The 17,543-nt window shown below is 41.4% G+C and overlaps 1 protein-coding gene across 1 annotated transcript in view; it reads left to right on the forward strand.

The window, feature by feature from the left end:
* Positions 1-271: 271 nt before the first annotated feature.
* GRM3 (glutamate receptor, metabotropic 3) overlaps positions 272-17,543 on the forward strand; it is a 49,132-nt gene continuing 31,860 nt past the window's right edge. The window contains exons 1-2 of the mRNA XM_010084626.1: positions 272-769; positions 13,309-14,164. Of these exons, the coding sequence (XP_010082928.1) occupies positions 272-769; positions 13,309-14,164 (1,354 nt within the window). The remainder of the gene's footprint in view (positions 770-13,308; positions 14,165-17,543) is intronic.

Raw genomic sequence — 17,543 nt, forward strand, 5'->3', positions numbered from 1 at the left:
CAAATGGAATAAGGTGCTCTATGAGAACACAAGACAAAATTATTTCTTGCTTTCTATACTATCCAGCAATCCTTTAACACTGCTCCTGAATGTTTTATTGTTAAAAGTTTTGTAACAGCTCACATCTCCTTTTGCCTTTTCTAATTCCTTCCATCTCTTCTTTAGAGGTCCAGTGGAAAGACTTGTTGGTTTGCTCTTCACTGGCTTGTGGGACAGCACTTCAAATTTGGCAATGGATCAGAAGGACTAAAGAGCACTTTTGCTCCCACCAATGTTTCTTAGAGCCGCTAAAACAGGACCAATGAAGATGTTCACCAGACTCCAAGTCCTTGCGCTAGCTTTATTTTCAAAAGGAGTTTTCCTTTCCTTAAGTGACCACAGCTTTGTGAGGAAGGAAATTAAGATAGAAGGAGACCTGGTCTTAGGTGGCTTATTCCCAATCAATGAAAAAGGCACTGGGATAGAAGAATGTGGGAGAATCAATGAAGACCGCGGCATCCAGCGCTTGGAGGCCATGTTGTTTGCCATTGATGAAATCAACAGAGACAACTACTTGCTGCCAGGAATTAAACTTGGAGTTCATATCTTGGACACATGTTCCAGGGATACGTATGCCTTAGAACAGTCTTTGGAATTTGTCAGGGCATCTTTGACTAAAGTGGATGAAACAGAATATATGTGCCCTGATGGCTCGTATGCCATTCAAGAGAATTTACCACTACTCATTGCAGGAGTCATAGGCGGTTCCTACAGCAGTGTCTCCATACAGGTAAGTCACAGGAGCCTCATCAGGTGAGAATCATTCATCTACAATTCCTGTGAGAGAACCACCACTTACATAAGTTTGTCAATAAGGCAAGTCTTAGCTCGATCACTTTACCCTAGGGGTCAATCTAGCATATAATTTTTACTGAATATATATTAATTTGATTCACTCTTTAAAACACTTGCTGTAGTTTAAATCTCTGACAGCTGTCTGCTTTCTCTAGTTATTGTGCATCCTGAGGGCATCTGAAATTTCCAGAAGTCTTAGTATTTGTTTTGAACTTTGGATTTCATGAGACTTCTAAAGCTCTAAATTCAGATATCTGCTTTCACATCAATAATAAATTATACTGCCTATATTTCTGAATGGATATATGCCTGCCATGCTGCAGGTACATAACATTTTTCATTTAAGCAGAGACATAAAATGAAAGAGGAAACCTTTATCTTACTTGCAGGCTGGGAAAAAAAAAAAAAAAAAAAAAAAAAAAACTAAAAATGGTATACTAGCCAGAAACTTAAATTACACCAGACCAAACATTTACAAGTTTTTAGTGCCTAATTAAGCACACAGAAACCAATTAAAATAATTCTGCTGACTTCAGTGAGTGAGGTCTCAAATATCCAATGCAGGCAGTACAATTTCAGAACGTATTCAAAATTTGCTGTCTTTCTTTGTTTCCATATATAGTTCATACTAAGATAGTTTTGCCAAGAAATGCTGCCAGGCAGAGTGCAGTGTAAGCACTGTCAAAACTCCAGCACAGAAGATAGATGCCCTCAGTATATCTTGCTCCCTCCTTCTGGTACACTGTAACTGCAGCTTTTGGGTTTATAATATTGGTCCCAAACAGGGTCTCGGTAGAGTGTTGGAGAGTTTTTAATGGCTTGCAAAGGTGTAAAGTTGTAGGTATCCTTCCAGACATGGTTTTTTTGCATGCTTAGTGTCAGTTGCAAGGGGCTAAACATCATTTTGATTCTTTTTTTTCTTGGCTTCCCATTTTTTATAAACTCATGATAAAAATTTAAGTCCTTGGCATTCTTTTTTCCATTGAATGAACATGAAGAACACATATGCCTGCTTTTTTAGCAGAAATTCTATATTTCTCTCCAAAGTAGATATTCCTATGGCAGCACAGTTCTCCACCACTGCCAGCGGGCACTATCCATGAGCAAAGATGTCCCCTAGCTTCACTGAAGCTGACAAATCTACATATATCTTATTCTTTTGGGTTAAATTAAATAAACCAGTCCACATCAGTCATGACCAGAAGTGAGTGGTGTCTTTTCAGCGCAGATTTGGGTAGGCTAAAACCCTGCATCTGCTATTTCCTAATGGTCAGCTGCAGGGCTCCAAAGGCACCCTGTGACAGTGCTGGACACGACTGAAACAGGCCACCGGTCTACTACGAGCAGTGTGATTTTTCCAAACTGAGTGCAGACCCTAATTACTGCATCAGTATCAAAGGAGAAAAATGTTCTGTACTACAGACCCTTCCTGCAGTGACAGAAAGCTCAGGGAGCTTCATTTACCTGTTTCACGAACAGGCCAAGTTTCCAATGCTCGTTTCAGTCACACTTACATTGGGAAATGGTCTCCTGTTCTTGTCAAGACATTAAAGCCCATCAACTTGGGAGCAAGGCCAGTTTCCCCCAGACATGCACAAGCACAGAAAAAGCATTTCAATAAATTACCTTTTATTCCCCTTCATATTCCAGTGTGTGGCTTTTCTGTGTATTCATGGTAAGGAATACATGCTCAATTGGTTACCCATACCACAGGAGAATAGTTTCTGTGGAGCAGAACCTCAGTCACCTCATACGAGGAGTGGGTTTGTCTCAGTGTGAACCAGCTGGCATGGTGGGGATGTGTCCTTCACCAGGAAGGGGCTAAACACATGGAGCACAAAGAACAAGTGAGTTCCAGGACTGGAAAACAGATGTATGAAGAGGAGAAATGATAGCTACAAAACCTTGGCCAACACAAACTGTTAAGGAAATCATTATTCGTTGTCTCTTCCAACCAGACAAAAGGTACATCAAGTGAAACCAGCAAATGGCAGGTTGTTGTGGATGCTAAAAGCTAAATGAGTTCAGGAAGTGACTAGAACAAGCCAGGGAAATCTGTATAGGTACCATCTCTGCCTCAGCAATTTTCAGAGCTGCAAGTATCTCAAGGGTGGTAAAATATTTTGAAACATCATATGCTTGTCCTGTGCCACTGGTGCAGAGGTGGCAGTGGTTTTGCTGTACCTGTGGTCCAGTTGTTTGTGGTCAGTCTGTTTCTCAGTCCACCCTAAAGTCAAGTGTGTCCAGGGTAGATGAAGTAGCCTAAAAGGTACATCCATAAAAGCAGTTGCAGCTGAGGAAATGGTAGATATTTCCTTCCCTCCCAGAAACCCTGAGGCAGGCATGCCAAGCTCCTAAAATGGCCTGGGGACTCTTGCACAACATCTGTCAATCTGTCCCTTTGAAACTCGTCTCTGGTGATCACTGACGTAAGATTAAATACATATTTGAGGCAGCAGACTGGATGCAGTATGCATTGAATATACATGGTATCTACAGATGCTTCATATTGCAAAAGCTTGGGTTTGGAGCAGCTGTCAGATGGAAATCAGAAGTCCTGATAAGAGATTTTCTCATTCAGTATATGTGAAAAATAGCAATATAGCTGTATGCATATCTGTATGTCACCCGATTTTCAAAACTTATAAGAGATGATGAAACAATAGTTATACCTAATATTACTCTATCCTCTATACACCTTCTTTATAGTTGCCAATAGTTGTTCAAACGTAAGATCTTTTTTACACAGTTTTTTCAGAAAAATAAAGATATGGGTTCACAAATCATTTAATGTGTCATCGAGCATTTTCCAGACAGAAAAGAAGCATTCAGTTGATTACTTTCCCTTGACATACATTGGGTTGGCCTTCCTTCAATCTCTCTTTTCTAGCTTTCCTCTAGATTTCACATTATCTAGAAAAGAGGTAATTAAGCCATTCACTCCTTCTGCTCATCTTGTTAAGATAGCCAGTCATGACTTTTGTTTCAAAAAAAATACCTGTCAAGAATAATAGACATTGCAGCCTGGAGCCTGAAGATGTAAGGACTTCAAAGCATTAAAGCTGTATATTTTGACGCCACATCAGAAGAGTCTACCAAATGTCAGAGACAGTCACCTGTACAGAGTACCTCCAGTAGCAACTGGAATGGCACCACCGCTGAACGTCAAACCACTTCAGCAGGTGTGTGTGCAAGGCTGAGCATCCCCGCTCCTTGTGTTTTCCAACAGCACTCAGGCACAGGGTGCTTCCAGATGAAGCCCTGTCAAGCATTTCTCTTTTCCCTGAGAGCTGTAAACATCATAAAGTCCACAGCATAGTTTCTTAACCTTAAAATAAACCATGCTGTGCTCTTCAGACAATAAATTATTTCTGCCTGGTTTTTGTTTTTTTTTTTTTTTTCTCCTGTGAATTTGCCATTGTATTTCAGTATCTTTTATTCTTCTCCTTTCACTCTCCCTTTCCAGATTTTTGTCTAGACAGCTGTCTGCCAAATCATTTCATGATGCTCCTGCTGTCAGATTTCTGCTTCTTTCATTATCCTTCCACCAAGGAAAAAAGAATTTGCTGGTAAATCAACAATGAACACCTTCCCCACTGAGTCAGTATGTACGATAGGCACATTTTGCAGAGAATAAAAATAACAAGAGAATGCAGAATGCTTAATTATTTTCTGGTCAGACTGGGCTATTATTGTTAATGATGATCTGGATAATTAGTTTTTAGATGTTGTGTTTAAATTAGCAGCGAGCTCAATCTGCACAGCATCTGATCTCTCAAAACCCAAGCCAGGATTCTCAGTCAATGGAAGACCTCATGTAGAAAAAGCTGTTTTCATTAAATAAATTTCTGACCTGAGATGAATCTAGGATCAGCAAGTGAATTCTCCAAAGTTTGTAGGACTTTATTCTGGAATCATTGCTTTTCAATTTTTTTTTTTTTTTTTTTTTTTTGAGCCAGCTTATCCACCCTCTCCTAGTTTACAACAGAAATTTCAAATGTATTTTCCTTGGAGATGTTCAATGACATTGTAAAAAGGATGAAAAAAAAGCATCATTTATTTGCACAGAGGAGCACCTGCACAGCTAATCAAAATGCCGTGTTTAAAGTACACAGGTCGGTTCTGTCAGGAATAGGTACATGTAAGCAGGAATACAATTATTCAAGTGCTGGATTTGTTCTTCTCTGTTTCTGAAAACTGGACCCATCTTCTGAAAATTAAGATTGGGGTCCATTCCCTGCAGTCAACTCCCTTAGAAACATTAAGACATTCCCTTAGGCGGGCTGGGCTTTGCATTTCCATATCCACTGTATTCATGTTGATGTAGGGCTTTAGCGCTGTGTGAAGTGTCCTTTATGCTACCAACCCACAAGATCTCCAGATCACCGTCAAGAAAGTTCTTCCCAACAAGTGATAGGACAAGAGGAAATGGCCTCAAGTTGTGCCAGGGGAGGTTTAGGCTGGGTATTAGAAAAAAATTTCTTCACTGAAAGAGTGATGAGGCATTGGAACAGGCTGCCCAGGGAAGTGGTGGAGTCACCATCCCTGGAGGTGTTCAAGAAACATGTAGATGTGGTGCTTAGGGACATGGTTTAGTGAGTTAGGTGGTGTTGGTTTGACGGTAGGACTTGATGATCCTTGAGGTCTTTTACAACCTTAATGATTCTATGATTCTATGATTCTATCAAATGAGAGAATAGAAACCAGTACTCAGACGTCTTCTTTTGAATTCCTTGCTGTGTCTCAAGTAAACTGTGGCAAAAACACTGGAAAAGGTTTAAGAGTACATTACTACTATCACAAAAGCTAAGGCGTCTCTCCTAAGTGAGTGACTATCAGCCTGAAATTCAGAATATGTACTCATTTACCTGCAATCTTTTCCTGGCTGTCATTTCTCCTTAGTCACACAAGTCTGCCAAGGGCTCATGGAGCCTGAGGGATAACCACCTCCATTTCCTTCCTCCAAGGATAAACCAACTTCCAACCAACAAGTCTTAACAATAGCTTGTGACTTCCATAAGCACTGAAAATAATGTACAAAGCTTAGAAGGACCACATGAAAAAAACAAAAACAAAAACAAAAACATAACATATGGGGCTCTGTCCTCTTGTGCATGGACCCAACAGGGATAGGGCAGGAGACACATGCAAGGGGTTCACGAGGGACCACAGACCACACATGCCTTTTGTGCTTTGTTTGGAGAGGAGCTTTGCATCCAACTGTGCAGCAACAAACCTCTGGTGATTTTGTGCTTGTAAAACTAAACCAGATCCTTATTAAAAGATCTATTCTGTGACATGGGCCGCCTACCACTAGCATTTAAGCTACACATGCACTTGGTGACTTCCTGGTGCCTCCTTTAAAATCTTTCCCTTTTCATCTCTGTTCTTCCTCTCCTTCTGCTACCTGCCAGCCAGATTCTTGCTGTTTGTTCCTCTGATTGCTTCTATTCCACATTTGGAAACTGCACAGCCACTAGGTTGAGATTTTCAAAGTGCCCAAAGAGCACTGGACATGTCTTTCCTAGAGATTTCAAAGAAACATGTGTACCTCCCTCTGGTTAGCTTCTTTGGGAAATCACAAGGCAACTGATTTATTTGCAAGTTTTTTTTGTTTAGGATGGGTTGTTTTGTCGGGTTGTTTTTCCTTCCCCGTGTGAGCATTTTCTTCTTTTGCCAAAGGGAGATGATATAATTTTACAGGAATGTGTGAGTAACCTGTGAGATTACAGGCAAGAAGGAAGGAGTTCTACCATGTTACAGGTGGGAAAGGATGTGACTGCAAGAGAAAGTGGACAAGAATAGGAACCGGGTAGGGACATCTTGGCAACACCCACGCTCATTCAGTCCCTTCTTACTAGGACTTATAAATCAGCTAATGAGTCTCAAATAACCATATTTACCAATGATGGCTCTTTTAACTCCAGAAGCCATTTCGTGCATTTAGAACCATGAACCATGAACATGTTTTAGTCCTTTTCCTCACAGCCTGTCATCACATGTAGAAGTGACACGAGTCACTCACAGTCAGAATTCTCTTCTCAGAGAAGAGTCGCACCCTCAGACTCACAAGGTCTCCTGCACAGATCCCTTCCCAGTGTGCTGACTTAGAGCTCAGCTTACTTTGTTTCAACAGTTAATGCTGGATGGAGGCAGAGTGCATATGTGACAGCTCACTGGACTATACCCTGCAGGAAAAAAGAAAAAAAATATATTTCCAATTATTCTCTCTAAGTACAAAATTTCTCTGCATGTCCTTCTTGGTTTATTTTTTATTACACAGCACTTGCATGTAAAAAGAAATTCCTGGGTCCTCCACAGAAATCCTAGATGTTATTCTGACAATATTCCCTACTTCTGGTGTTCATTTCACAGATGCAATTATTTCACTGTTCAAACACTGCTCCTCTGGATGTGACAGGTATTGAGTCTGCTGCAAATATTTAGCTGTATTTTTCCAGCTTCATTGCCAAAATTTTCAGAAGAACAAGGCTGAAAACAACATTGTCTTCTCCCCTCCCCCTGCTAACAACAAAACCTCAGGCACTATTATTTATTTGGAAATGAAATGCTTTTTCCTGAGTTATTTACCTTTTAGAAGGAACTCTGTCAGGGAACAACACCCACAAACTAGTAAACGGCCCTCTTAATACGAAAAAGAGTGAAAGCTGATGGAAACCACTGTTCCAGTCCTGCAATGTGTCAGAAGATTGCACAGAAGTACAAGCCAGGCTGGGACTCCTAAATAACTTCACTGCTTCTGGCTTAGTTCCTTGCAACAGACCTTTAACAATTAAAAGGACTGGGATGTCAGCATTGCTGGTGCATTCCTAGGGTTAGAGTCTGAAGTCCAGCTGAATCCAAATGGGTATTTTCTGTCACAGGTGGAGACATAGCACCCATGTAGAGACTGTCTTCCATAGGTTTTATTATAATATCCCAGACACAGCACCCACGGTTTTAAAATGGGCTACGGAGAGAGGACATTCCAGGCTAATATAGGAATTTGAAGTAAGGAAAGTAAGCTCCTTATTTCCCTTTGAAAACAAAACAGAGTTTGAAGTATTTTCTTTGGTCTGAGCGGAGCAGCTGCATTTGCACTACTGACCTCTCCCTTCTAAATACTCCCAAACCATGTCAGAAGTGCCCAGACTGAGTCATACTGGGTCGCACCATCCCCAGGGTCAGAGCCACGCCTCTGAACTTAATGAGTCCCAAGAGGAAAAGGAAAGTTATGGTGGAGACCGTCTCTTTGGTATTATTCATATTTATTGACAGCGATGAAATCTGGCATCACTGTCAGTTTACAGCGTGCTGGGCTGTATCTACAGAAAGATAGCCAGTAGACTAAGGGATATTATTATTTATATTTATTTTATTTATTTCTGTTTATTCCATTCTCTTTAGACCACATCTCTAATACTATGTCCAACTTTGAGTCTCCCAATTAAAAAAAAGAAAATACAGGGATGACTGGGGAGAGGAGAGTTTGGAGAACATACCCTACAAGAAAAGATTGAGGGAACTGGATGTGTTTAGCCTGCAGAAGAGAAGGTTTGGTGTCAACACAAGATTAGCTTTTCACTATGTATGGGTTGGTTCTCAAGTAGACAGAGCCAGGGTCTTTAGTGAGATACATGACAAGAGGACAGAAGAAAATGGTTGTAAATTGAAAGCAAGGAGGTTCTAACTTGACATAAAATGTACAAGCTGGGAGATGGGACCATAGGGAGGTTGTACAGGCCAGTGTAGGCAGTTGACTAGAGAGGCACCTGATTTATTCTTTAAATTAGATTTATGCCCACCATTTATACACACACCCACAGTCCAGACAATTCAGAACCAATGTTTCTTCCCTGCCTTTCTAAAATGGCATTTCTTGCCAAAATTTGGTCAAAATATTTTTATGTTTCAGAAAAAATAAAAAGTCAAATAAGCAGTAAAAAGAAAAATAATCGGAGCAAATGCTTTAGCTGCACTTTGACCAAATACAGCTGCCCAAATAATAACAAAAAGCCCATACTGCAGGTTACCATCACTTAGGAAGTCGATACAACACACACTGGCAGAAGCTCATGTTTCTTCAAAGCAAGAGCTCAGCTCCTTTGCTATAGCAATGAGCTAGACATTGGGAAATCCTTGGGACATGGCTTTGCCATGGTCTTGCTGTGGGAATCTGGGCAAGAAATTTAGGAACAGAAAGACTTTCTCAGGAGACTAAAGGCAGTGACTGAATGTCCTTTAGGACAGGTTGCTGTTCAGAGAGACAGGGTTTTCTCCAGTTTCTCAATAGAGACAAACCTCCACTACCTCAACCCCGTTCTGCACAGCAGCATAGTTTGCTGTCTGCTCAAAACAGCCGCAGGAGCTCTTGTCTGTCCCAAAGGAGCTCTGTGCAATTAGATTCCTTAAGCCGTGTTAAGTGCCATGAGATTCTTCCATGGTAAAATTTTAGAAGTGCAGCGAGCACTGTCATCCAACAAATGCCCTCCTCTGTCCAACAAATGTGTGATACACGCTTGTGTATTGTCTTGAAGAAACCCTGTCTACTCTAACACTTCTGAGATTATTCTTTTTTCCAAAGTGTTTCCTGTGCTCCCCAGTCCCATACGTGTTGAAACAATCCCTGTAACTGCCTCTGGGCTGTTAAGAGGGGAAATTTTAATGAAAACCATCAGAATAAATCCAACTGCCAGCAAATAAAAAGTCCTATGGAAGACAGGCAAAGTTCTTGATGAGATTCAACAATCAAAAGACAGACCAAGGTTTCTGAGACATACAGGTGTTACCTACCCAACCCTATTTACCAGGAGGACTCTGAAATGGCCAGAAATGTACGCAGAAACTGGGTTCCTGTGTTTGATAGTTAATTAATGGCTCCTTGCAGGTCATTATTATGAAGCCATTACCAGCGTTGTAAACTAGATAAGCAATTTCCCACAAGTATTTGTACTGTCCCTGATACACAGAGAAGTAGAAGTGACAGATGTGGCTCCAAGGCCATGAGAGAGACATCAGTCTCCTCCAGGAATGCTCTGGCCACTCCACTTGCACGATTTGGTGGTGCAATCTGTCCTCATGAAGGGACTTTCTCTTGTGCTCATGTTGGGCGGCTCCTTATGAATCACTTGCTGTCCTGGTGAGAGCCAGGTTAGCTTGGGAAGTGGACACTTCAGCACAGGACAGTGGCTACACTAATAAACCCATAAACACAAGGGCAGATAAAGGTTTCCCATCACGCTGGAAGCTCACTATATCGATGTGCTTTGTCCACAGCAAGCCATGCAAAGTAGCTGTTTTGAGGTGCAGATACAGAGCATCCAGCCTTATTTTCAAAGGTGCTAAGCATCTGCAAATCCCACTGGCTTCGACAGCAAAAAAAACCAGGCTACTACTGCTATTTAAGTGCCAACATATGGATTTCAAGCTCTAATTGCCTGCACCATGGCTTGATTAAATTGCTGCCTGGAGCTTTGCCAAATTAGATAATTTCACCGAGCAAAAGCTGGATCTACACTGTAATTTTGAAGTTGTAGTACACATCCCAAGGCAGTACGGAGCTACGGTGTAGGTATGGCTCAGTGCACATAACTCTGGTTCACATTGCACTGTCCTCTACTACACTGAGACACTGCAAAGTAGACATAACCTTAGATATCAGCTCCTATCTAGAACTTGTTATGTGTGCCCTTATCTTGTTGCTTGTTGAATTGGGATCTGATTTCCGGAAGCAGATGTTCAGATCAGCATGGAAATGTCTGGGAAAAGGGACCTTTCTGAAACTGGCTGCATCGGCTAAGTGCCTGAGACCCAAGATTTTTTGAAAAGTAGTCCTTAAAATCAAGATGTTACAATATTCCAGAAAATCCCCAACTTCAGAATTTCCAGAAGAGTGTCATGATCTGAATTTATAACATACAACCTCACTCGTCTCCATGATCAGTCACAGCTCTCATGGATGACTGGGTCACTATCCTCTATAGTTACACAGATTTTCTTACACTTTTAAATGTTGGTCTGTGAAAAACCTACCATCTGGAGAGCTTTGCAATGAAGAGAATTACATCAAACAGCATTGCCAGAGGAAAGCTTTCTTCTCCCCACAGCACAGGAGGCAGAATCACAGGGACTCTAGAAGTACAGTGACCACCAAGGCTCAGGGCACCCTTGTAAAATGGGGGTTCAGTTCTGTTTCCCTGCACATGGATACTTTTGATGCTTAGACTAAAGAAATAAAAAAAAAAATAGAAAAGCTCCTATATTTGCTAGGAGTATCTTTCTGTGAGCTGAAGGCTTGACTACACACTGAATAGCACTGCTTTAGCTAGAAAATTGACTTTTTTTTTAGCCAGTTTGAGGGAGGGGGGAGTGCAGACAATACGTGTGCATATCCATGTTATGGTTTAGCTCAAATGAAATAACTCCTGCTAGAATAAACCAGGACGAGAACAGCAAATCCAGCCCACACAGTTCTGCAAGAAATGTTCCGGAATAGCTACACTGAGGACATTCTTATTACCAAATCAAAGTGCTCTTTTTGAGTGAGGACACGTGAACCAAACCATGTGGCTATGTGGGCATGCAATCAAAAGTTACAAAGCCACAGAGGCTTAACAACGCTCAGAGCACCCATTGCACCTTGGTGACAAAGTAAGACTCTCAGCTCACTCCGTTGCTTTGAAGCTGTTCATTTAAATCACCACAATGGAAATTAAATCCCACGTTTCCAGTGTAAGGCATTTCAAGGCACATTACCACCTAGCAGGGTGGTTAAGGACACATCAGCTCTTTTCTGCGTGATAGTCATTTGCTCAGCCACACCACTTCCCAGCCACGTGCCTACACCCACAGGCAAAGCCGCAGGGTGTTAGCCAAAGCTCCCTGTCACCATACTCCTTCCAAGCAGTGTAGAAGAGGCTTTATTTTGGTTTAAACCAAAATAAACTACTGTGAGTGGGGTTTTTTATGAAGACACGCTTCAGCTTCTCAGATACAGGCACCTAGAGACCTGAGATGCCAGAGCATCCCACCTGCCCTTCCCTGGCACCCCAGAAGGACAGTAAGACACGGGTCTCCTTAAACCCCCTGTTTCAGGTGGCCCAGATGGTTATGAAAGGCACTGTGCGCCTTTGGGTAGGCCGAAGTCTGGCCCAGACAAGAGATTATACCAGTGTGCAGCACGACAAAAGCCACAGAGAGATACTGGTCCAGTGCCTGCATTAAAGAGAAGACAGCATCTAAAACTACACAACCCCAAGAGATAAAGGCTGATGAAAAGCAATAAAATTCTCTTGGCTATTTTTACCAGACTGTCTGTTTTGCTATTGACATTCGAGCCTTTAAAATTTGTTTTGTTCCACAGCATTTTTTTCAAACAGTCCTTTGCTTTTGAATTCTCACAGGCATAGTCTGTGGTCAGAGAAACATCTGGGGAAAATGTGAAAAATTAATTGATTGGGCAATTTTTAATAAGTTTCTTTTAGGAATCTCATATGCGCTGTTGCTTTTCAGATGTTTTTGTCAGGCTGTACTTCAAGATCAGCTTTAAATTTAGTTTTTTTGGGCACAACTTCCACTTACCAAGAGTAGAACTCCAAAGTCATTTAAAAAGCAACCACAGGAAAAAAAAATGCCTTAACTGTTTTTCATTTCTTTCCAGATATTATCAGGACCTACACTTCTGTGAGACTAACAGAGTAGGTTTGAGAGTATTTAAGCAAGAGACACAGCAACATATGAAGAAAAAACACAAAATACAGGATTCGGACAATGTAAATGACACAAGAAGGGCAATGAGATATTATTAATTTTTTTATTATTTATGAAATGCTGTAGGTCAACATGACATTGTACAGCACTGGAGGAGTACTAACATGCAACAAATATGCCATCTCAGGAGGACTAGAGTCAGAACAGATCAGAAAAAAAGAATTTAAAGGAGTAAAAATAAGGAAAGATGGGGACTCAGAGCTTGAATAAGTGGGGTCAGAAGTTCTGTGAGAGGCCTTTACATGTATATCAGTGATATTTGAATAAAAGAGAAATTTTTGTCTTATTAGTACATTTGGTTATCAAATACAATGAGTCTTGGAGAAAATTAATCGCACTGTGAATAACAAAGGTATGCAAATCTCCAGAGCTCAGTAAGGAGCGCAGGTGAGACTGAAGCATATTGTCCATTTGTGTCAAATTCTCTGTTGGTTTAAACAGACTCAGTTTGACAGAAATAAAAGGTCCATTACAGTCCCAGTAGGACCCTAGGAATTACCTGGGCAGCCCAAGAGCTATTCTGCATATGCACAGGGCACTGCTTTCACCAGAATATGCTATCAGCATCCTCTATCAACACCCTTAATCTGTGATTGTCAGAACACGTCTTATTAAAAAACACTGTTAATGCCTTTCCCTAGATGTTTCTGCTCAGTTTTATAAATATCACCCTTTAAAAATCTGTCTTCTCCCCCTTCTCTCTAGGTGGCAAATTTGCTCAGACTCTTCCAGATCCCCCAGATAAGCTATGCCTCCACCAGTGCCAAGCTGAGTGACAAATCCCGCTATGACTATTTTGCACGGACAGTGCCGCCTGACTTCTACCAAGCAAAAGCCATGGCTGAAATCTTACGGTACTTCAACTGGACTTATGTGTCAACAGTTGCTTCAGAAGGAGACTATGGGGAGACAGGGATCGAAGCCTTTGAGCAGGAAGCTCGTCTCCGCAACATCTGCATCGCCACCTCCGAGAAAGTGGGACGGTCCAACATCAGGAAGTCCTACGACGGCGTGATCAGAGAACTGCTCCAGAAACCCAACGCCAGGGTGGTGGTGCTCTTCATGAGAGGTGATGACTCTCGGGAGCTCATTGCAGCTGCCAACCGCTTCAATGTTTCCTTCACCTGGATTGCCAGCGATGGATGGGGAGCACAAGAGAGTATTGTCAAGGGCAATGAGCACATAGCCTCCGGGGCAATAACTCTGGAACTTGCTTCCCATCCAGTTAAAGAGTTTGACAAGTATTTCCAAAGCCTCAGCCCTTACAACAACAGACGCAACCCCTGGTTCAAGGACTTCTGGGAGCAAAAATTCCAGTGTAATCTCCAGAACCGAAAACCGCATAAAAAGGCCTGTGACAAGCACATCACCATCAACAGTTCCAACTATGAGCAAGAATCCAAGATCATGTTTGTTGTGAATGCTGTCTATGCGATGGCCCATGCCTTGCATAAAATGCAGCGGACTCTGTGTCCAAACACCACCAAACTCTGTGATGCCATGAAGCATCTGGATGGCAGGAAGCTGTACAAAGACTATCTCCTGAAAGTAAACTTTACAGGTAATAACTTTTCTTTTGGTACATACGGAATGTGCCTGTAATTAATTAATGTTTGTTGGTCACAGTAAGAGCCAGATGAATTTCCAGTAGCACCTATTATCAGTTCAGACCGGGGTGGTACCCAGGCAAGGCCACTCCTGTCACAGGAAGGGAGAAAGAAGAAGAGGGACAGCGAGAGTGGTGAGAACCCTAAAAACCCCAAACTTAATTCTCTTCCTGCTTCCAGCAGAAGGAAGAGGTGGAAGTGGCAACAGCCAGTCTTGGAAATGCTACCTACTTCCACACACCAACTTCCATGTCATTCACAGCCGGTTTGGCTCCAGCTGGGCATGTCTGGGCCAGTGGTCATTTCACCACCTGCTACACTAGGCAATCGCCTGCTATGACTATGCCAAGGCTTGCCTCCTCTTCTGTTTATGAATTTACATAATAGCTGGACCCTGGTCAATGGCTAATGTCCTTGCAATAGAAATGCAATAATCCCTGCCATAAAACCACATTGGTATAAAATATTTAAATATGTGGGATAGTGCTATTACCTATGTTACAGATCTTTAGGCTTGATGACAAAGTACAAAAAGCTAGATTAAACATATGCAGGAGGCTTGTGGAGACAAAGTAGATGATCTGACAACGATATAAGCAAACTTCGTGGGGACTGGCTGCACAGCACATGACAACTCTGGTTTTACCATCACATATGTCTAAGCTTAGGTTTGTTGTTATTATTACACCATAGCGAGGCTAAATAGATCTGCAGGGAAAGCAAGTAAAGTGTAGTTAAGTGTAAAGCATCGTATCTTTTTGTTGTTATAAACTACTTCTGAAGAATCTAGGTTGAGCTTGCACTTCTATGTATTATTAAACTCATATTCTCAGATGACCAAGCTGATAGTAAGGAAACATCATGCTGTGCTTTGTACGAGAACTAACTCCAAGGGGAACTGAAAGATAAACATGTGCATGATACAACATGCTCAGTCCCAAGAGACCCTCAATAATGGTACAACATTAATAACACTGGAAACTATGTGAAACTGCCAGATTGGAGCTTGAACTTTTCCCTCCTTCAGAAATCTTCTCAGCATTTAATTCAGACCATCTCTAGATATTACTGACTACATCCCTAGAGTTTCTCTCGCTCCTGGTGGGGTATGGCTGGTGTAGCCAAGTACCTCACTTTCTTGGCTACATGGAGATACACCTCTCAGTCCATGCTGAAGAGCTCCTTAGGACCTCTGGTGTCCCAGCATCCTGCTAGATGACTTGTTCAGAGTACACCAGGACTTCCTGCAGCCCACATGCCTACATTTATTTACCATAGAAATCAAGGAGGGACAGATGGAACTGGTCATGTCCCACATCTTAACTCATCCCATAGGAGGTAATTCAGGAGGACCCAGGAGCTTGGGCATGCTCTGGTAATATAGATTTGGTCATAAAAAAATAATAATGCGCTCAGTGAGAGCAGCTGGAAGTTGAGTTGCTTCAAAACCCTCATTTGAATGTTGCAGACCATGCAGCTGAAGCCATATGCCTGGCCAGAGCAACCCAGTGATGGTGTGTGTTATGCCATTTGGTCTTCTCCTAAAGACTGCTGCATTGGTAAGGGTTGTCACATACCATGACACACACAGATGCATAGGAAATGTACAGATACCATATGATGTGCTGTAATTGCATTTGATTTATTAATTTCACGTGTCACAGACAACAGCACAAGACAGAATGAATCAACCTTTTAGTCTTTAGACCTATGGAAAATAAGAACCATCATTTTGCCTCCCCCTCCACACGGCACTTAATACATAGAGAATATTTTCTCGTTTGTCTGCACTTACATTTGGAAATACTTGAATGTCTTCAAATTGTTGAAACCAAAGCGTTTTAGGAGTACAGCACTTCACAGAAGCTGAGTCCTGGCAGACTGATGGCAAGGGACGGCAGTGGTGCGCAGTGTGCTTCTGCACCTGCCAGGGAGACACTTCAGGACAAGAACAATCTGCCCAAATGAGGACACACTTCAATAACTTAAACTTCAATTATTTTGAAACTTTTTCTGACACTCCAGGCATTTTTATGGGCTTAAATGCATGCATTCTTGATGGAGTCCACCTTTAGTCTGTCACTAAACAATCTTGGTTCCAGTACATGACTCCTAATCATTTTTCTATTTTGCAGAGATTTTTCAAACACCCAAGCATTTTCCCACTCAGCATTTAGACATAAAGTCAAAATAACCACAAATTTATTTGACCAAAACTCCAGGAAAATTTTCATTAAGATACAGCCATAAAAATTCATTTTCATTTTGACTGAAATATATTTTATACTTTTTATGAATTGGAAGTTGAAGCTGTTCAAGCTGAAAAAAATAACTTAAAGCCTGTCATTTTGCAATTTTGAAAACAGAAGACTCTTTTTTGAATCAAATTAACTTGTTTTAAAATCAACATGGAAATCTTTGAAAATCTGTAGAGCTTTAGTTTCAGTTAATTTTCATTTCCAATTTAAAGCATTAAAGAACCTGTCAAGTTATTTTCCAAGAGCTTTGTTCCATATATATTGTTACTAGCTTACAGCATGATTAGTTCATCTCCTGTTTCTTTTGTTATCAGTTCTTCCATTATAATGTGAATTTGTGTTTTAATGTCAGTGATTTTTGAAAGCAGATGAGTGATTTATTTTTAATGCAGTGAGAGCATCAGCAAATCTCCCCTGCCATCTTCCTTTCAGAAAGGTGTGAAATTTTAATACATAAAAGTCTTGTCATTGATTTCCATGGGACCAAGAATTCACCTTTGTTCTTTTCTGGTTGAAGAAAATCTCTGGGTATGTTGTTAATACAATTTCAGGACCCTGCTGGATGGTACATTTGGTCACTGGTGCTCTCATATTTCCAGCTCGAAATGTGAGAAGGTATCCCCAGTGTAGGGAGAGGATGGAGTGGAAGTTACCAGCCCATCAGGTACACTGCAACCAAGTCAGATGGGGAATTTTCTTTCTTCTTTATCCTAGGTAGTGATCCCCACCCACCAAAAGGAAACAGGCAAGAAACAGCAACAGCGATAACCACGTTCACACACACACAAACAGCTATTTTAGCAACACCTCCTCTGCTGAAAGGCAGAGATACAAACAGATGAGCCCTGCATGCATAAACCTGCAACTTGCCATGAAAAAAAAAATCTGACAAATAGCCTTGAATGTATCCTTCCAGCTTCCAGGAACAGGTGACGATGTGTTTCGAACACACCAGGCTGAGTAAATGTTAGGGTGCATTTATATGCCTGCTGTGGGACTGTGCAATTTTAGACATTTACTCTACGCACTGGAATTAGTTTTGTTTAGTCTCTGATTACAGTTAATGGAGGGGATC

This window comes from Pterocles gutturalis, unplaced genomic scaffold (assembly GCF_000699245.1).
Source record: "Pterocles gutturalis isolate BGI_N339 unplaced genomic scaffold, ASM69924v1 scaffold3720, whole genome shotgun sequence".
Classification (NCBI taxonomy): Eukaryota; Metazoa; Chordata; class Aves; order Pterocliformes; family Pteroclidae; genus Pterocles; species Pterocles gutturalis.